General features: G+C 37.3%; 1 protein-coding gene across 4 annotated transcripts in view; it reads left to right on the top strand.

The window, feature by feature from the left end:
* limch1b (LIM and calponin homology domains 1b) overlaps nucleotides 1–21,243 on the top strand; it is a 114,018-nt gene that overhangs the window by 55,104 nt on the left and 37,671 nt on the right. For all 4 annotated transcript variants that reach the window (XM_053505461.1, XM_053505460.1, XM_053505463.1 and 1 more), the window contains exons 4-6: nucleotides 3,668–3,765; nucleotides 11,511–11,535; nucleotides 16,730–16,840. In XM_053505461.1, coding sequence (XP_053361436.1) covers nucleotides 3,668–3,765; nucleotides 11,511–11,535; nucleotides 16,730–16,840 — 234 coding nt within the window. The remainder of the gene's footprint in view (nucleotides 1–3,667; nucleotides 3,766–11,510; nucleotides 11,536–16,729; nucleotides 16,841–21,243) is intronic.

The raw sequence follows: 21,243 nt of genomic DNA, 5'->3' as shown, positions 1-21,243 counted from the left end.
ACCTTACTCATGAAGGAAAGAAAGCGAAGTGCGCTGGAAACACATGGAAGAGGGTGTGAGACAGAAAAACAATCAACAGTTGAGAAGCAGTGAGAAAAAAAAGAAAGTGCAAAAGAGGAAGGGAAGAGTGAAAATAACAGGTTTGAATGTTGAAGGCTGAGGCTGCAGTAAAAGTGTTTTGAAGGAAGTTTGGTTTGGCTGGGTGGCTTTACCCTCCCCTCTGGTCCAGCCATCTTATCTTTCCCCTGTTCACTAATCAGCACAGCCGCCCCTCCTTGGGTCTTTTACAGGCGTAGATAATTACACACACACATACACACATTTAGGTCCCTAGACTACAATAACACCACATTATCTTATTACACATTGAGATCTGAGATCTTTAAGCTCTGCCTGTCATTTGTTTTCTTTGTGGCTGTTGGAGAAAAAAATCCCATGTTTTGAGATCTTAATCATGGTGTTGTGTGGTTAACGGATGCCTTAGAAATCACTGTTTCTGTTTAGAAAAGAAAGTGGACAGATTGGGTATTGGCTTGGCACTTTCACTGTAATCAAACAAGGTGACTTCTTCCTTTCCTTGTTTGACTAATAAATCAGAATTCGTTAGAACTTTGGTAGATATTCAGGGTAACCTCCAGCCAACAAAGCACGCATATCATAATGATCACAGCCTCATATAAAAAGAGGAATAAACCGTACATGTCTAATGAAAAAATACTTAAATTTTTGTTTCTGAAAGTTTGACAAGTCTGTTTTATATTAGTTTAAACTACTTTAATTCTATTAGCTACAATTTGGTAAACAAGTATTTAGTATTTGCTTGTCTGAGATGTTTATGATTGAATCACTGAAGCTTTTGATCAGTACTGTAAAAATATCCATTCCTTGTGATCTTTGGATGGAAATGGCAAACTTCTGATGTTCTCTGCTCTTTCTCAGGCTCTGGTTTACAAAGGTCTCGGATAAAGAGCACTAATTTGCATGATCAGTCTGGTAAAGTCGTGGAAGTAGCAGGTGATTTACAAAAATAACACGACAAATACGTCACTTAAAAAATAAGGGAAAGAAACAAAATTTAAATGTTTTTTTTTTTTTGCAAGGTCAGATTTTAAAGGAACTGCATATTAAAAGCAGTGGCATCCACTGAGAAAGAAAAATGTGTTTCTGTAGTATTTAAAACAAAGTTTAATTTCCTCTAGCCGCGGTAATTCGTGATATTGAGAAATTCTCTCATTTTATGTTCATAATTTGATACAAAATGGCTAAATACAAGTTTAAAGCTCACATTTTATACTCCTTTTTAAACAAGTCTTTGTTCATTTTCCACTTAAAGTACAACTCAGAATATGCATCCCGGCACGCCCAGTTTTCTTCCCGTTTTACTTCTTTTTTCAAACGAATAAATAATAGTAGCTATAATAGTAAATTATAATAGTAAACTAATAGTTTTACATCTGGAGATGCCATATCGGCTTTCAAATGTTATATTTCTAAAAAGGATACAATTATGTATATTGTCATGTATAATGTTATATTATACTTATAATATATTACATTATATTGTCAAGTATAAAGAGTGAGGACATAAAGTTAGTTGGTGTGAGAGAAGAGGATGCAGAGGATTGGGTTATATTGAGGCGACCCTTGAAAGGGAACAGCTGAAAGACAAAGAAGTATATTGTCATGAAATAACACTTTAATATAAATACACAATGGATCTGTTTCCTTACTGTAAAGCTGATGAAATTGACTTAAAAATTATTTTATGCCATATCACCTCTGTTTAAAATGTTATATCGCTAAACAGGATAGAAGTGAAAAAAAAAACTATAGAAACAAAATTTATAGAAAAAAAAATCTAAAGTACTAAAGTGTTTTACAAACTGATTTACATTATCACTATTCTTAATTCTTATTCTTACTATCTAAGAGGTTTATTCTTTTGCAACACGCAATACCAGCTATCATAGTAATCAGCATTACAGTGTGCCTAAATTTAACAAAAAAGTTTAACAAAAAATACCTTTAGATTGGTTTAAATTAGTAACAATTATATCTTCAGGATCAGAATATATTCACACTTAATTTAAATTATTAGGGTACTGCACCCCTAGAGTAGATAGGGTTGAGGGCCTTGCTCAGGGGTTCAACATCAGTAGCTTGGCAGCTTGGGCAGCATCAGAGCTGGGGCTTGAACACTGATCCGCCGATCCCTAGCCCAAAGCCATTTGGCCATCATTAGAAAGCAGTCTGAAGTGAAACCTGTAACAGACACAGGAAAGCTACTGTACAGTATTAGAATAAATTACATCCAGTGCTGCTTTATTCAGAAGTTGTGAGCAAAAAATAAGGTTAGGTGTTTTGTTACCAGCCAACAACTAAGCATTCCCTTCTGTATGTATCACTTCTGACACTGATATGTGGTAACTCTCTCAATGGTTTAAATCGGAACTTTTGAGTGTGGTGTCGTTTGTGTATGTTTTGGGTAAATTAAATGGTATCTCGTGGGAGGAGGTGAGCACCGAGCCAGCGGAGGGTCTTGCGACTTTTATCCCTTCAGGAATATTGTGAATGCCATGAATAAGACAAGTCTGATGAGCATTTATATAAAGGAAAAAATCATGCAAATTTTAAAAAGAGAAAAGAAGAGGATGGGAAAATGAGGGAAGTGTCCGAAAATGATAAAAAATATGTTTTTATAATAGGCCCGCTTTAATCCTTGCCCATTGCCTGTGTGGCTAAATAAGAATATTTGGAATACAGACAAAATGTCTAAAAGTGTGCACTAGATGCTTTAATAAGAGAGCTCAACTGTTGTTTTGTTTCAACAACCCTTAAAAAAAGGATATTTTCTTTCTTTTTGTTTTATTGTTAAGAAATATTGTAGCCAGAAGTAGTAAGGAAATCCTTCTTCTGACAATCCGATGCACTATTTACATCACCAGGTGTTAAAACAGAATGTTGTCTTGTGCTGATTGGAATTTGGGCTTGCGGGGGTCACACTGGGTGGGGTTCCTCCTCCTGGGAAACTCAATTCTCACAAACGAACAGGAAGAAAGCCTGGGTCCAGTCCAGGGGGGTGTCTCTCGCTCTCGCTCTCTCTCTCTCAAACAAACACCCTCCTGTCATTCCAAAACAACTGTGTGATAACAATCACAAGGGAAAGGAAACTGTGCCACCCTTCCAGATCTTGGACAGAAGGAGTGAGGGAGGGAAAGGAGGAGTCTGGGGCTTTTCAGAGAAGCTGGGAACCAGAGAGGAGGAAAGGAAAGTAGTGGAGGAGACACAGCTCAGGTTGCACACTGGAACAAAAGGCACCTGGTGAGAGAGATCGAGAAAGAGGGAGAGAGAGAGAGAGAGAGAAAGAAAGAGATTTAGTGCACCGGAGAGGCATGATAAGTAATAGCCTAGCTAGAATTACCTAAAATGAGAGTAGGAGGAGAGTAAGAGGAGGTGCATAAGCTCAGCATCTAAACAACTGGGTGGAGAGAGAAAGAGCGAGAGAGAGAGAGAGCGCTGTTGTATCATCCTGTTGCTTCACTTATCATTCTCTGGAAGTGAGAGCCTGTGTATGAGTGTCTTAGCATTTATTCTGGGAACTGAGCTTGTATTTGAACCACACATAGTCTCTTTGTGTGTGTGTGTGTGTGTGTGTGTGTGTGTCTAGGACAATTTGGCGCTCTTCCTGAAAGGTTGTGAGGAGTTGGGATTGAAAGGCTCTCAACTGTTCGACCCAGGAGATCTACAGGACACACGCAGCACCCGGTAAGACCCTCTTTGCCATCATGTTTGTCCACCTGCACAGGTGGTTTTTAACCTGTTTGTTTTTAGTTATCATGGACTCAATACTTTGAGACATTTAAATGGTCAAAATAGAAGTTGTGTGCAAAATACAAGGCACGCAATTGTTTCTTTATACCAAATGACATCTGTCAGCTCTGACATGTTCGTTGTCCAAACTTTAGTTTTACACTTAGGCTAAAAGCCTAATGTAGCTAACAAATAATGCAAAATCTTTTTAATGAACAGATTCGAACTTTTTTTTTTATTAAGGTCAAGCAGTGCATGTTACTGTAGTCTGTAAACATTAATATCTTGTTTTGAATGATATCTAAGAAATAAAACTTAATGTTGGTCTTCTTTCAGAAGCATGAAGCTTTCTTGTGTTTTATTTGATCAACAATTACTTTTTTTGATTTATTAAGGGATGACTCATAATACATGGTGGCATAGTGACCTTGCACCTCCAGGGTTGGGTGTTTGAATCTCACCCTCGATCTGTGTGCATGTTAGCATGTGTGCTTGGTGGGTTTCCTCTGGGTACACTGGATTCCACCCACAATCCAAAGACATGCAGATATACCCTACCTTATGCTCTGAGTTCACTGGGGTAGGCTCTCCTCAGTACTTTTTCAAATAACCCACTAATTGGTATAATTAACTTTTTATCCATTTACATAGGTAGTTTTATTTTTTATTCATTTATAATTAGCATATAATTGTTGTGAATCATCAGTTAAAAATGTTACCCTTAAGATAGCTATTACTGTATGTTCATTATGACACTTTTGGTAATAGACCATTGTTCCCTCACCAGCCTTACTTAAATATAGCTTATCATGTTACTGGGAGATTACAAAGCCCTCTGTCCAGAAGACCATCCTGTGACAGTGACACTAGAGACTCATTACAAAAACCTTATAAAAGAAGGCGTTAATGATTCTATTATAATTTATTATTCATTTAATAATTCTCTGTAAATTAGGCTTATGTCAACTACATGGCAAAAGCCTCTAAGAAATGGGAATTAATGTTTTACTGTGACAGGCTGTGCAAAGTGCCTAAGGATACAATTTAAAATTGGTTGTTTATGTAACAACATCAGCAGCAACCTCATTTCCCCTCTTTTCTGTTTCAACCAGTCAGCATTTAGCATCACTAGTATATTAATCACCGGCCTGATCATCTGTCATCGTCTGTCCCTGTTTTTTTTTTTTTTTTTTTTACTTTTAATGCATGAATGTTTTATAGGTCACTGTGTGGCTTAACAAACAAATAACATTCCTCTGAAACTGGTCACGTACAAGGACTGAACTGAAAATGAGAGCCAAAAAGTCTTTCAGGAAGCCTGGACTACTATTACGTCATAATAATACATTCCTTCATTGACTTCATAAAAATACAAGAAAAGTCTGTCTCTTTAGACGCAAAATATGAACAAATCAGGGGTGATTCAAGACAGTTGCAGAGTACTGTACTATAAATCGATATATTGCTTTTCAGCTGGCGTTATTGTCCAAATAAAGAAAATTTATCAACTCCTCCTGACTAATAAGGAATAATAATTAAACAATGCAAATGCAACTCAAATTTGAAGCAGATCATTTACAGATCTTTTTGCTTTTGCTTTTTTTTTTTTTTTACATTTGCTGATAAGAACAACATGAAACAAACATTGTGTGATGAACTGTTCAGAAGATCATATGCAAACTATTGTTTTCAAAACAATGATGGCTGGTGAACTGAATGGTAAGGTGTTTTTGCTAGCCGTGCATGTTCGTAGCACACCTCAAACACAATTGAATCGATTAATAAATTCGTTTTTTTTCGTAAGTGGATTCAGGTCTAGGTATCAATGAATACCATTATCAGTGAATCATAGGTATCAAGTCTACCTGTAATTCACTGCATCGATCAGAAATATTTTGTAGGAGAGAACGAGGAGAGTTTTGTTTTTACTTTATTCGTACATGGATAATGTTTGAGGTAAAGGGAGAAATTTGTCTTCGATAATAACTGCTTCTCCTTCCTGAATGATCTGCTCAGTAGTGTAAGGGCAAATACATTTTGCAGTTCTTTTTGACTCTGTTCTGTACCTATGCCCTTATTTCCTCTAAGACTCTAAATGTCATGTTAGACAGACTTTACCTCATCCTCCACATCCTCTTAGTGTGCGCTCTGACCTATGTTTCCTTAATTTCCTTAATTTCTACACCATCTGTACACAGGTATCTGTGTTTGTGTGTGCTCATGTTTCTGTGGGGGTGTGTGTGGGGGTGGCTGTGTGATTGTCTGTGTGGTGCTGAGAAAGAGAGAAAGAAAAATACACTTCAAATTGAACTAAATGTCTTCACACACCACGTGTGTCATATGTGGTCCAGTGTCAAAATGTCCTTAGAGTTTAGAGCTTTGTTTGTTTGTTTGTTTGTTTGTTTGTTTGTTTGTTTGTTTGTTTGTTTGTTGCATCAATGTGTTTGGTTTTATTTGTGGTACAAAAACTGCAGCCCTTCTTTAAAAACTATAAGTTTTAAGTTTACTGGTGTTTAGGTGAAAACAGCATAAATGTCCCCACAATGTCAGAATATCAGACAGTTTTTCACAAGACCAATAAGGCTCGCTTGCTTTATTTATGTTTATTTTACTGTTTGTTAATTTGTATTATTTACTGTGGTACAGTGGTGGCTCAAGCATTTAACGCTCTGGGTTGCTAATCAGATGGTTGTTGGTTTGAGCCCATTCACACCAGGGTTGCTCTTATTGGGCAAGACTCCAAGCCTTACAATCCTTACAGACCAGCCGCTGCATGGCTCCCTGGTTAGAAAACAGGATGGTTGCGATTGGAAGGCCATCCATCAAACCTCTGACAGGTCTTGTGGATCAAATGATCTGATGTGACGACCCCTAAGAGAAACAGTGGCAAAGGCCCTTGCATGTTCTTAGTTTACTTATTTATCACATAAATTAGCTGTTAATTAGCTGTGTGTGTGTGTGTGTGTGTGTGTGTGTGTGTGTGTGTGTGTGTAAAAGAGAGAGAGAGAGAGAGAATATGCATATAATTAATCTTTTGTAAAAGGACCAAGTTTCCCCGGATTTACAGGACAGTGTAACAGATTCTCCCACTGCCCGCTACTCACAAAACCATTTATGGGTCAAGATCATAGCTGTTGTCATAGTGACTGTTTTCGGTCCTGTGACAGTTGGCCAGTCAGGGTGTGTATCTCATGCATTTCATGGAACTACAGTCAGAACAGAAAGAGAAGATTGTGCTGCTTACAAAACTGGTCTGTTCACTTGGAAAAGGCCAAGGTAGAAAGATAAAGTTTCAGGGCTTTATTTGTTTCTCGACACTTTTGAATGTGTGCAATTGTGTACATTTTGTCTATTGAATTGCAAGAACACTTGCACTTCAGCCCAATTCTGTAAGAGAAAATAGTGCACACACAGGCAGTCACGTCTATTTCTTGCTTAAAGTGGAACAAGCACTTGCTTAAGGTCTCTGAGCCAGAATCCAGAAAGAGTGTAGGAAAATTCCACTCACAAGATGAATAAATAGAAGGTAGAAGAGAAACGGGTCCAAAAACATGGGTAACATTTTAACACTAATTAGATTTTTCCTTTTATTCTGGTTTCATTTAGTACATTTTTAATTCCGCTATTAAGCTTGTAGCTCAAATATTATGTGACCATCAAGATTCTGGATAGGAAATAAGCTACATAATTTGTCTTGACATGTCTACCATGATTGATCTTACTTTAAACTTCTCCAGTCAGTCTTATGTTCTTTTAATAGACAGCTTCCTCAAATTTCCAGGTTGCTTAAAAATTTGGAATATAGTCGCTGACTGAAAAAAAAAACAAAAAAACAAAAACAGACAGGAATCACCAGGGACCACCCAATACAAAATCATCACGATACCTAGAGGCCAATTGCAATTCGATAAGTATCATCTCTTACTCACTTACTGTCATTACCGCTTAATCCTGTATTCAGGGTCACAGGTCTATAAGTATCATGTTTTTTAAGAATATCTTAAACATACAGGTAGCATGTCTTGACAATTGGTAGCAACTTATAATGTTTTGTAGGTACTTTGTAACAGTTCTTGACAGTTTGGCATGGGTTTGCCATTGTTCATAGTGGAGTCGTAGGTCAATTAAATTGTACTGTTTCATACTGTAGGTCATGCCTAGTAAATTACTAGGTGCTTTAGGGCATGTGAATTAAATGATGCGAGGAACTAACAGCATCAAGAATCTCAAATTGGTTCAGTCAAGTGTTTTTTTTGCCAAAAGTTTGGAATGTGGGAAGGCCCCCTATATTAGACCATTCGTATTATCCATGTCTGGATATGATTTACTGGGCAGCTTTCACATTATTAGTATTGTTTTGTACCCAAGTACACTTGCTCATCTACACTCCCCAATACAGTAGGTGGCTGAATACACCTAGTGTTACTTAGCAATAAACACAAAGAGAATAAGACTTAAATGAGGTCAACATTAAAGAGTTACTTTCTTGTTTACCTTCTGATTGTAGTTCAGAGGATGATGGCAGGTGCTGTGCGCACAAATTCTGGGGGAGACTGACATATAGATGATGTCACGTTGTAAATAGTGGTTCACTTTCGTGTTTTTTTTTTTTTTTTTACATTTGATTTTAGTACTGCCAGAGTACACTGTACCATTTTTTAGACAACCTTTTAAAGTGGATGTCGGGGGTAAATGTGCTCAGGCCTGGGCCAGAGTCTGTATTGTGAAATCCCCCTTAGTTAAAGATCTGGTTACCTGCAGTGCTAGGTGCAAGAATGGAAGCATTTATCCTGTTTGTATTATTTCTTTCTTTTTTTGTCATTTCACAACAGTTAAGGCCTTAAAAAACTTAAAACGCTCTCTTACGTTAAAAGCTGTTTTTTTTTTTTTTTTAAATAACAAGGGTCCTTAACTACTATTCAGTATTTGTACAATAGTAATGCAATGGCTGCTTAGTGCTTTATGTTCGTCATCTAGCTAGGTATTTGCAGCTTTGGGTGCAGGATGAGTGAAAATGCCTTGAGGCCCTATTTATATATGTATTTTCCCTTTATGTGAAAATACATTCCATACATGTCTTATATAAAGTGCTTCTTTCTTAAAACAAGTGTCCTTTATAAAAAGTTTAACCTGTTCTGGCTTGCACATGTTGTATTCCCCCATTGTCCTGTCTTTCTTATACTGTACCTTTTCCTTAGCAACAGTCTTTCCACTGAAATACTTGGTGGTGTACTCAATAAAGGGAACAAAGAGTGAAACTATGCAGCCTGGCAGCATGATGATGGAAACCCAGAGCAGTTTTTGACAGGTGATAGGAGAGAGAGAGAGAATAGTTATCTGATTATCAGGATTGGTGATCTAATACATATTGGAATTTGTTCAAGAGGTCACTGCTGCTGTGCTTCAGAACCACAAGGTGCCCACGTGCGTGGATGATGGTAGAAAAATCGAGAACAGGTTCACAGGTCTGTGATTTTCTCACAGGATTATGATGCCCCCACAGGTTGGTGGTTGAGCATTTTGCCTACATTATATTAATATTTCAGTTTCGCAGCTCAATGTACTATACAGTAATGAACTGTAATGTTATGTGTATTATGTTTGTGTGGTCAGTGTTTTATTAGATGATGTAAATTAAAGGGTGAAATGTTGTGTGGTATGGTACCGTATAAGTATACTGTATTGAATGAGTTTGAGTATTTATAGTGAATTGGGCAAACGCTCATTGAAACTGGAAGGATTCAATATACAGTACATTTATTTTCTAAAATGCCTTTCTGGTCACCTTGATTGTGTAGAGCAATTATTTGACTTGCAGCGTAGGCTAATCCGGCCTTTTTTTTTTTTTTTTCTTTTCTGAGCCACTAATTCTCAGCTATTGTTCATAATACACATTAGATTGTCTCCGTGATAGGTTTCTCACCTCCCAAGTCGAAGGCCTGGGTTTGATTTCCAGGCCCAGGGTGCAGTGCTGGTACCAAGCCCATAGTATCGCTTGTCTGCATCAGGAAGGGCATCTGGCTTAAAACGTGTGCCAAGTGGTGAGCGGATTTGATGATCCACTATGGTGACCCCTTGACAGGGGCAGCTGAAAGAACAACAACAACATTTTGAACATTAGATGAAGCTGTTACTTCAGGACGATATAATGCATTCTGCACGATTTCATGCAATCCACTGTTGTTGTGTGATTGGCTGATTGGATAATTGCATAAATAAAGAGGCTTTTGAGAGTTTTTTTGAGTTTTGTAGCAGGGTTTTGAAGGAAGGCTTTATTTCTAACTCTTTGTCTTCATTTTGAGTCTTTAACTACACTCTGTGTATCACTTTTTTTTACAGGAGGTGAAATTAAAAACCCAAAAAGCCAAAGCTGTTATTTCAGAATGAAAACTTAGTAATTTGTTTTACCCCAAGAATAATTTTATTGATTGCTTTTTAGATATTTCTTAAGTAGCTGAGTATCTTGAAATACCAAAGAGACAAAGTGTGACCCCATCTTTGTTCAATGGTTTGTCCTGGTCCAGCCTGAATACATCTCTTAGCCACAAAGTTAAATTTTGAAAATAAATGAAAAAAATATATATTTCATAACCTATGAAAGATTCTCTTTTCCTGGATCATCAACTATAAATGAATTTAAAAGCTCTCGGAAAACATGTTGTACGGCCGCAGCCAACCGTTACAAAATTGTGACTGGTGAGAAGTAGCACAGGTCTTTGGTTTATATATAAAATAGGATCGAAAAGTCTAAGACCACATTCAACATTGAAATAAAAACTGTTTGGTATCTTTATGATTCTGTAGCGTTTCTAGTTCTGTATGTACTGTATGATTGTCGTTCAAATCAATCAGAGTCTCTGACACTCAGTAGAGTAAATATGAGAGTCTTGGCTGCAGTAAAACATTAGAATGACGATTCCGTCCAAGGTTGCTCAAAACCCACTGAACATTCTGAACCAAGTGAAACAACTCATTCTCAAAAATCAACAGATGACTTGTCACCAACTTGAAGAACAGATGCATCTGTCTGTGAGAATTGTATACACAATCATTCACAAACAACACTTGCACATTACAGGAGCTCAGCTGGGAGTTATTGCTCCTGTACAGTTCTGTCTTCACTCCAAGCCATTTCCTCATGTTTGGGCCATTTGAAGGAGTTCCTGGGAGTCCAGCATTTCAGACTTAAAGCTGATCATGGCTCTGGCATAATGAAATAAGTGCATTAACTTAACTATTTTGAGATATCGTTCATGTTAACTGCTTTACAGAAAAGGTCAATTGTTCTCTTTTTTATTCTCCTTTATTGAAGCATATGATCACATGACATCCCAGTGGCTTTGGTCTAAAATGGACTATAAGATTTTACACAAGTTGTGCAGTCCATACCAGCTCAAGTGCACAATGTCATTTAAAGCCAAGGGGAATTGACAAATACTGTACTTAAACTAATACTTAAAATAATGTAAATATTTTAAAGATTCTAATTTTCACTCTAGTTGTTGTACAGGTAAGTAATGTAATTTGTAATGAATTGTACTAAACTAGAATGCAGTCTGCTACAGAACTTCACAAGTTTAATGTATGTGTAATCAATGTAATATATGTGTAATATTTATATGCATAGATTTTTATTAAATTCTCTCTCTCTCTCTCTCTCTCTCTTTTCTCTTTCTTTCCTTCCCGTCCCCGCCCCACAGAGGTGCAGACAAGAGGCAAAAAAATGTAAGTCAGATATATATTTATATACTGTATGTCTGTGTAGACATCCAAACATACTGTATACAAAACTAGCGTGTATTGTCTACATCTGGTTTAGTGCTATTGCTTTATTATAAGTTTTATTATGTCTTCTTGTATACAGTATTTACTTAATAAACAAAATTCAGTTCTGACCTCAATCACACACATACTGTAATCAGTGTATAGTGCATCTCAAAGAATCCAAATATCATAAACTTTTTTTTTATTTTTCGTAGTTTCATTTAAAAAGTAAAACTTTCATACAGTACCAGGTTGGACACACTTTTTAGTTCAGTAATATTTCAAATTTAAATTAAAATTTTATTTGTCATCACGTACACAGTCATACACAGTACGAAATGTAGTGAAATGCTTATTTCAGTAGTATATTTTTTTTCTACCTTGTAAAACAATGGTGAAGGCATCCAAAATGTGCAATAATCTCCTTTGAACAGTTGATATTGAGATGTGTGTACTACTTACGCTCTGTAAACCATTTATAACGGCTCTAATCCGAGGTGTTACGTAATGACCTACAGTGGGGCAAATAAGTATTTAGTCAGCCACCAATTGTGCAAGTTTTTAAGATTCAGCACTGGAACTATAAGAGACAAAATAAGAAAAAAAAATCAGAAAATCACATTGTAGGATTTTTAATGAATTAGTTGGTAAATTCCTCAGTAAAATAAGTATTTGGTCACCTGCAAAGAAGCAAGATTTCTGGCTCTTGCAGACCTGTAACGTCTTCTTTAAGAGGCGCCTCTGTCCTCCACTCGTTACCTGTATTAATTGCATCTGTTTGAACTCCGTATTTTGGCCCATTCCTCCATGCAGATCTCTTCTAGAGCAGTGATGTTTTGGGGCTGTCATTGGGCAACACAGAGTTTCAACTCCCTCTAAAGATTTTCTATGGGGTTGACTGGCTAGGCCACTCCAGGACCGTGAAACGCTTTTTACGAAGCCACTCTTTCGTTGGTCCGGGCTCCTTTAGCACAAATGACTGCATCAGTGTGGCATGGCTTGGAGACTTTTAGCCTGTGGCACTGCTGAGGCATGATTGAAGATCAGGTTGCTTTGATAGCAGCCTTCAGCATGTTTGTCGGGTTGGGTCGGGTGTTTCTCTTCTAGCACAGTAATATCATGGTCAGAAACCCAGTTAATAGGTAGTTTTGCACCCTAAATCTTCACTGGCTGTGGAAACTTCGCGCTGGACATTTACCAACTGGGATCCTGTTCCTCACCGCTCATCTTCCAGACTTGATTTCCAATTTAAATATAAAATTTACATTCGTCAAAACAGACATTACTTTAAGTCTAGTAACCATTTCTGACCTGAGTGCTTTTGCATGGTAGATCTCTATCTACAGAGTTATAGATATGTGAACATTGTGCTTCATGGTATATTAAGTAAGGAATAACACACTGAGAGTCATACTGTCTAAGGACATTAATTCATTATGTGGGAGTAAAATCATACATTACACCCTATATATATATATATATATATATATATATATATATATATATATATATATATATATAAAACGTGTATATATACTGCCCCTACCATGACATTAAAACCATTAACATTAAAAAACATTTTAAGGTTTTATGTTTTTCTTGTGTTTTTCTTTTATGTTTTTCTTGTGCCACCAAAACAGCTCTGACCCATTAAGGGATGGCTCCACTGAGCCTCTGGGAGTGTGCTCTGGTGGTGTCTGGCACCAGGACATTGGCAAAAAATCATTTGGATGGTTGCATGATGGGGCCTCTGTTGATCAAGCTTGTTTGTGTGCATCCTGTGGCTACTTGATTGGATTGGAATCTGGGAAGTATGGAGGCCAGGTTGGCTGCCTTGGGTTCTTTGCCTGCCAGACCCTTTGCATCATGGGCTGTGGTGCACCGGGTATTCTGGTGCTTTTTACCGTTGCCAGCACTGATATTTTTTGGTAAATTGTGCTGCATTGGATTTTGGTGGGATAGAACCAGGCTGGCCCTGCAAGCGTGGTTGAACCTTGGGTGCCAATGATCTTATCAGCAGTTTACTGATATATAATTTGTGATCAATGTTGTTCAGGTTATCTGTGGTCATAATGTAATGACTGATAGTTGTGTTTAAACAGCACTAAGGTGTCTTGTTATTCTTTTTGCCACAGCAATTTGCTGAAGAATGCAATTTTTAAATTGCACTTTGCTTAAATATTAAACATATGTCTCTGTATCATATTAATAACCTTGTCATTATATATAAAAAAAATTACACTAAATACATTAATATAAGCCTTTTATTTATGTTACAGCTGGAAGTATAGTCAGAGCTGTTTTAAGGAAAAATGTATCAGCATTTCATGATTTGGGGAGTCAGTTACAGTACATTTGTTAAATGCTTGATTCAGAAGGTGATTAAGTTTTTATACCAACAACTCTGACAATATTCACAGCTGCAAGGTTTATGTTAATGCATTCATTTTAATACTTTACATTTACATTTACATTTAGGCATTTGGCAGACGCTCTTATCCAGAGCGACTTACATTTTTATCTCATTACACATCTGAGCAGTTGAGGGTTAAGGGCCTTGCTCAAGGGCCCAACAGTGGCGACTTAGTGGTTGTGGGGTTTGAACCTGGGATCTTCCGAACCAATGTCCAATGCCTTAACCACTGAGCTACCCCTGGCCCCCTTTCACTTTAGCTTTTCTGTCGTATGGAATTAAAAATTACAGAGTGATGTTTATGGACAATGTGCCATATAACGTGACATTGTGTTATTTTCTGTCTGTCTGTCTGTCCATCTATCTATCTATCTATCTATCTATCTATCTATCTATCTATCTATCTATCTATCTATCTACAGTATCTATCTATCTATCTATCTACAGTATCTATCTATATATCTATCAATCTATCTATCTATCTATCAATCTATCTATCTACGGTATCTATCTATCTACGGTATCTATCCATCTATCTATCTATCTATCTATCTATCTACGGTATCTATCTATCTATCTATCTATCTATCTATCTATCTATCTATCTACGGTATCTATCTATCTATCTATCTATCTATCTATCTATCTATGTATCTATGGTATCTATCTATCTATCTATCTATCTATCTATCTATCTATCTACAGTATCTATCTATCTATCTACGGTATCTATCTATCTATCTATCTATCTACGGTATCTATCTATCTATCTATCTATCTATCTATCTATCTACAGTATCTATCTATCTATCTACAGTATCTATCTATCTATCTATCTATCTATCTATCTATCTATCTACAGTATCTATCTATCTATCTATCTATCTATCTATCTATCTACAGTATCTATCTATCTATCTATCTATCAATCTATCTATCTACAGTATCTATCTATCTATCTACAGTATCTATCTATCTATCTATCTATCTATCTATCGTATCTATCTATCTATCTATCTATCTATCTATCTATCTATCTATCTATCTATCTATCTATCTGGTGCTTTATAAAAGTTAACAGATAATAACAGGTAATACTATATAAGGAAAGTTTCTTCACTTACTTGGTAAAGTGGCGCACTGTTTTTTTTTCTTATAAACTTGTAAGAAAGAGGTTGGTTAGGGAGTGACTTTATAGATATTTAGAGATGTTACCATGACAGCAGGACCTAACGTGTCTTATTGATTGTCATTATATATAGCTTCATGGGAATAAAAGTATGATGTGTCTTTTGTTAATGAATAAGAAAGTAGTAGTTCGTTGCTATGGTATAGAAAGACTTCAACACTTGGGGAGGATGTTCTTGTAATCCTATTGTGTAAATATATAAAAAAAATCCGAGCACTTACTTTTGTGTTTTATTCTTTATATATTGAAGTAAACTGGTTGTTCTGTGTAGATGGATGATATTTTAATGATAAGTTTGGTCATGTAATGTCCCTATTCAAGGGAAAAAAATGTTGTTTTTGCAGCTTTGCAGAGTTAGAGGTACAGTACATGTATGTATACGAACACTTGCACGTTCACACACTTGTATGCATTCCTGCTCGCCATGTTTTGTAAACATGACCCGTCTCCAAGGGAATAGATGAATATCTCTATTTTGTACCTGTTTTTAACCTTGCTTTGCTGTTTTAGCTTTATGCCTTGAAATGAGGATTGTGTCGAGATAATGTTTTGCATTATATTTCATCTAAACTTCTGTCAGTCATTGACTGTGATGAGACAATGTTATTTTAAACAGATTATATCAGTGATGTATTTGAATGTATAGCTCCAAGCCTTCAATAAAAGAAGTTTATTTATAATGTGTCAGGTGATGAGCGCTTTCAAGTGGCTTTTAGCCAAGGATGCTGATTTAGAGATGAATCAATAAGCTCTCTGGGAATTTAAAGGAATCTATTACTGAAAATTAACCTCTGGGATCGTGACAAGTAGTGTGTACAAGTTGTTTTACAAATGGTCTTTTGGATAAAGATTTGGGAATTGTTTTCTTGGCTAAAACTATAATACATTAACCATATTTAGTTCCTTTTTCTTTATGAGAAGACAACCCACTATCTTGGTTATTTATAGTGCCACCATTAGACAGTCCTTGTCTTGTTTGAACAGAAGGCCTTCCAACACAAGCTGGACATACAGTATTGTGTGGTAGAGTAACACATATTGCTAGCATTGTACCATCACCTTTGTGTGGTCTGTGTGCTGTTGTGTTTGTGTATATGTATTTGTGTTGAACAGCACAAACTGCATTCCACTTTACCATGGAACAGGAACTCTTTTGTTGTAGGGTGAATACACTAAAATTGGCGATGAATGAAAACAAAGGTTGTTTACCTTCCCTGTCACATTATAAATCTTTAGACACACAGACCCATCTGATATTCCTTTCATTTGTGTAATGGGTACCTTTTCTATGCTATCAAAACACTGTTAAATTCTTTAGTGTTCACTAGAAAATTGTGTTTGGAGGTGGTTAACAAAGGGAAAGCCAGATCCCATATGATACAGTAGCAATGTATAGAAAAACCTTCCATTAAACATAAGTCATTGACTGTATATGGTATATAATAATGTGATTCTAAATGGAAACAAAAACAGTCTTGATCAATAGATGATAATGAAGAGTGAAACTGCTGAATGAGTAATTTGATAATTTATAGATTTTGTCCTCTTTATAGGTTTTGATCACGATCTATTGGCTGGGCCGGGCAGCCAATAGCAGCGCCACGTATAACGGGCCCACTCTGGATGTACGTGAGTTTGAGGGGCTGCTCTCACAGATGCGAAAGGTAAACACATGACACACTGCTGTACATCTTGCTCATATACTTTAGTGCCTAGTACAGTATATTAGTCAGGGTTGTGCGTATGTACACCTATACAGCTCAGTCAGTCTAATACGCTCTGGTCTTTATTAGTATTATGTACTTTAGCACAATCTGTGTTATACACTTTACAGCTCGATCTGTGTTAAACACTATAGAATTCTAACAGTTTCTTGCAATGTACCGTAGTTCTGTCATTCACATACAATATAGCACACACACAAACATTATCACTCAGCTTAACTCAACTACATCAAAACATCAATACATCAAAACATTGAGACTGGACTGACTAATCAACACAAGCGCAGACACACTGACCTACACCACCAAACTATCGTACACACAAATCTGTAAATGCTTCACTGTTTATCTCTTTTGCACAATATTCATTACTTTTTGCACTAATTCCTCAATTCTTGCTGCTATGTTTTACTGCCTCAACACCATATTTTATGTTCTGATATGTCGTTGTCGCACTGTCACTTTGTTGTTGCTCGTTTGCACATTTGCACATGCACTTTATGTTGTCTGTTGTCTGTAAAACCTCTAGATAGTCTTCCTTAGTTAGTTAGTCTAAGTTTTTATTAATTTATGTTGTAATTTATAAAAAAAAAAAAAAAAAGTTAGGACTATCTTTCTTGTCTCTGCTAACCAGCTAACTAGGCCTCTTAGTTAGCTAGTTTAGCTTCTCTGTTAATTTATGTTGTAAGTTTATGTTGCATGTAGCACCTTGGTCCTGGAGGAACGTTGTTTTGTTTCACTGTGTACTAACTGTATATGGTTAAAGTGACAATAAAGCCAACTTGAACTTGAACTAGCTGTCAGAGTTATACTGTATACTCCGGTTTCATCTATTCAAATCAATTAAATTCAGGTTTATTTATATAGCACTTTTAAAAATGGTCATTGACACAAAGCAGCTTTACAGCATCAAAATATTCAGGAAATGAGTTTGTAAGGTGTGAGGGAAATGTATGTAAATTATACTTATCAGTTTGTCCCTGATGAGCAAGCTGGGGCATGGGCAGCAATGAAAATCTCTGTGAGGTTACAACAGGAAGAAACCTTGAGAGGAGGAAGACTCAACAGGAAATCCATGCTCATTTAGGTAATATCAGATAGATATAGCAGTGGTTGGTTTGCGGTCATGTTGTATGCTATAAAGCTGAACCTTCCATATAATGGTAAAGACATTAAAGTTAATAGGAAGTCCACTTTCTTTGTTGGAGGCTCAGGTACAAAACTATTTGTGAGAATTTCAGTCCCAAGCTATTGAGCGACTGCAGTGTATTTGTCTGTGTATTTGTTTCATACTCTATACTGTAGATATGTCAGTCCCCCCCCCCCCCCCTCTCTCTCTCTCTATATATATATATATATATATATATATATATATATAGTGAGGTCAATAAGTATTAGATCACCCTGTGATTTTGCAAGTTCCCTTACTTAGAAATCATGGAGGGGTCTACAATTTTCAGCATAGGTGCTTTTCCACTGTGAAAGACAGAATCTAAAAAGAAAAATCCGGAAACATTGTTTGTTTTTTTTTAAACAATTTATTTGTGAATTACTGTGTTAAATAGGTATTTGATCACTTGCTTATCAGCCAAAGACCTGTTATTTTGCTTTTAAATAGTCTAGCTACACTCTGCTCATGATTCTAAATTAGTAGCACCTGTTTGAGTTCGTTAGCTGTCATAAAGACACCTGTGCACCCCACAATCAGCCAATGTCTATGTAGCAACATGGGCAAAACCAACGAGCTGTCAAAAGACACAAAAGACAAAATTGTAGACCTTCACAAAGTTGAAAAGAGCTGGAAAGAACTGTTGGAGCAATTGTTAGAAAATGGATAAGGCTAATGATGACCCTTGGACTGGGGCCCCACGGAAGAGCTCTTCTCGTGGGGTATCAATAATGCTAAGAATCGTGAAGAATCAGCCCAGAACTACACGGGAGGAGCTGGTCAATGCCGTGAAGAGAGCTGGGACCATCGTTTCCAAGGCTACTATCAGTAATACACTAAGACGTCATGGTTTAAAATCTTGCATTGCATTGAAGGTTCCCCTGCTTAAGTCAGCTCATGTCCAGGCCCGTTTAAAGTTTGCCAGGGATCATCTGGATAATCCAGAGTCATGGGAGAAAGTCCTGTGGTCAGATGAGACCAAAGTAGAACTTTTTGGTCTTAACTCCATTCGCCGTGTTTGGAGGAAGAAGAATGATGAGTATCATCCCAATAATACCATACCTACAGTGAAGCATGGGGCTGTTTCTCTGCACAGGGGACAGGACGACTGCACTGTATTAAGGAGAGGATGAACGGGGCCATGTATTGTGACATATTGGCCAAAAACCTCCTTTCCTCAGTCAGAGCATTAAAGATGGGTCATGGCTGGGTCTTCCCACAGCCAGGAAAACCAAGGAGTGGCTCCGTAAGAAGCATACAGTATCAAGGTTCTGGAGTGGCCTAGCCAGTCTCCAGCCCTAAATCCAATAGAAATTCTTTAGAGGGAGCTGAAACTCCCTTAGAAACAAAAGCAAAAACGTGTTGCTCAGCGACAGCTCCGAAACCTGACAGATCTAGAGCAGATCTGTATGGAGGAGTGGGCCAAAATCCTTCCTGCACTGTGTGCAAACCTGGTGAAGAACTACAGGAACCGTTTGACCTTTGTAATTGTTTAACAAAGGCTTCTGTACCAAATATTAAAAATTTTTGACTTATGTGATCAAATACTTATTTGACACAGTAATTCACAAATAAATTGTTAAAAAATCATACGATGTGATTTCCGGATTTTTCTTTTTAGATTCTGTCTCTCATACAGCACTATCGCTCTCATACACCATACAGTCTTTTCGGTCTCGTACACCATACTGCACTATTGTTGTCATACACCATACTGCACTATAGGTCTTGTACACCATACAACACTATCGGTCTCGCACACCATGCAGCCTTATCGGTCTCGTACACCATGCAGCACTATCGGTCTCGTACACCATGCAGCACTATCGGTCTCGTACACCATGCAGCACTATCGGTCTCGTACACCATGCAGCACCATCGGTCTCGTACACCATGCAGCACCATCGGTCTCGTACACCATGCAGCACCATCGGTCTCGTACACCATGCAGCACCATCGGTCTCGTACACCATGCAGCACCATCGGTCTCGTACACCATGCAGCACCATCGGTCTCGTACACCATGCAGCACCATCGGTCTCGTACACCATGCAGCACCATCGGTCTCGTACACCATGCAGCACCATCGGTCTCGTACACCATGCAGCACCATCGGTCTCGTACACCATGCAGCACCATCGGTCTCGTACACCATGCAGCACCATCGGTCTCGTACACCATGCAGCACTATCGGTCTCGTACACCATGCAGCATTACTGTATCGGTCTCATACACCGTACAGCACTCTCGGTCTCGTACACCGTACAGCACTCTCGGTCTCGTACACCATGCAGACTTATCGGTCTTGCACACCGTACAACCTTATCACTAGCACTAGCTTAGTCAGTTTCCTAAACCTTACAGCTCATACACTATAACTCTAACTGCATTACCCACTGTACAGTTCTATCAATCTCCTTATGCAGTCCTGTAGTCCTGTAAGTTTCTTACACTGTACTGTAGCTCTTCCTGCGTTATTTAATAGTCTACTATACAGCTTTGTTATACACTATATAGCTTTATCAGTCTCACTCACTACAGCTCTATCTGTGTTATACACTGTACAGCTTTATCTGTATAACTATTCAACTTCGTCAGTGCCATATGCTTTAGCTCTGTTTTGTTATACACTATACAAATCATTTATTGGTATGCACTGTGCAGCTCTACCAGTGTCATACACTATGCAGCCCTATCAGTTTCATACACTATGCAGCAATATCAGTCTCTTACACTGTAACTTCATCTGTCTCATCGGCTATCGCTCTATCTGTCTTAAACGCTACAGCTTCCAGCTTCAGATACAACAATTAAACATCTAATTTTAACATTCTTGGCATGGTGAGTCAAATTGAATTTGCAAATCAAGTTATTGTTTCAAATTACGTTCCCAGGAATTACATGTGAACTGAAGGTGACAAGAATGTGATCTGTGCTTCCTTCAACAGAATGTCCATGTAAAAATAAATAGGGGGTATTACTAATAATTCCATAGTTTTTATAATATCTCTGTGTCTTTTATGTTATCCCTCTGGTAGTTATACACTGAATAATTCTACTAATTGAACTTTTGTACAGATTTGTGAAGATTTGTAAATTTCATGTTGTACAAGTGTGTCAATCTCATACACGATGTCAGTGGTAAAAATTATAATTACTGTACATGTATGTGTTC

The sequence above is a fragment of the Clarias gariepinus genome, chromosome 10, assembly GCF_024256425.1.
Source record: "Clarias gariepinus isolate MV-2021 ecotype Netherlands chromosome 10, CGAR_prim_01v2, whole genome shotgun sequence".
NCBI lineage: Eukaryota > Metazoa > Chordata > Actinopteri > Siluriformes > Clariidae > Clarias > Clarias gariepinus.
The sequence above is the reverse complement of the archived record's forward strand: the minus strand, read 5'-3'. Positions and strand labels throughout refer to the sequence as shown.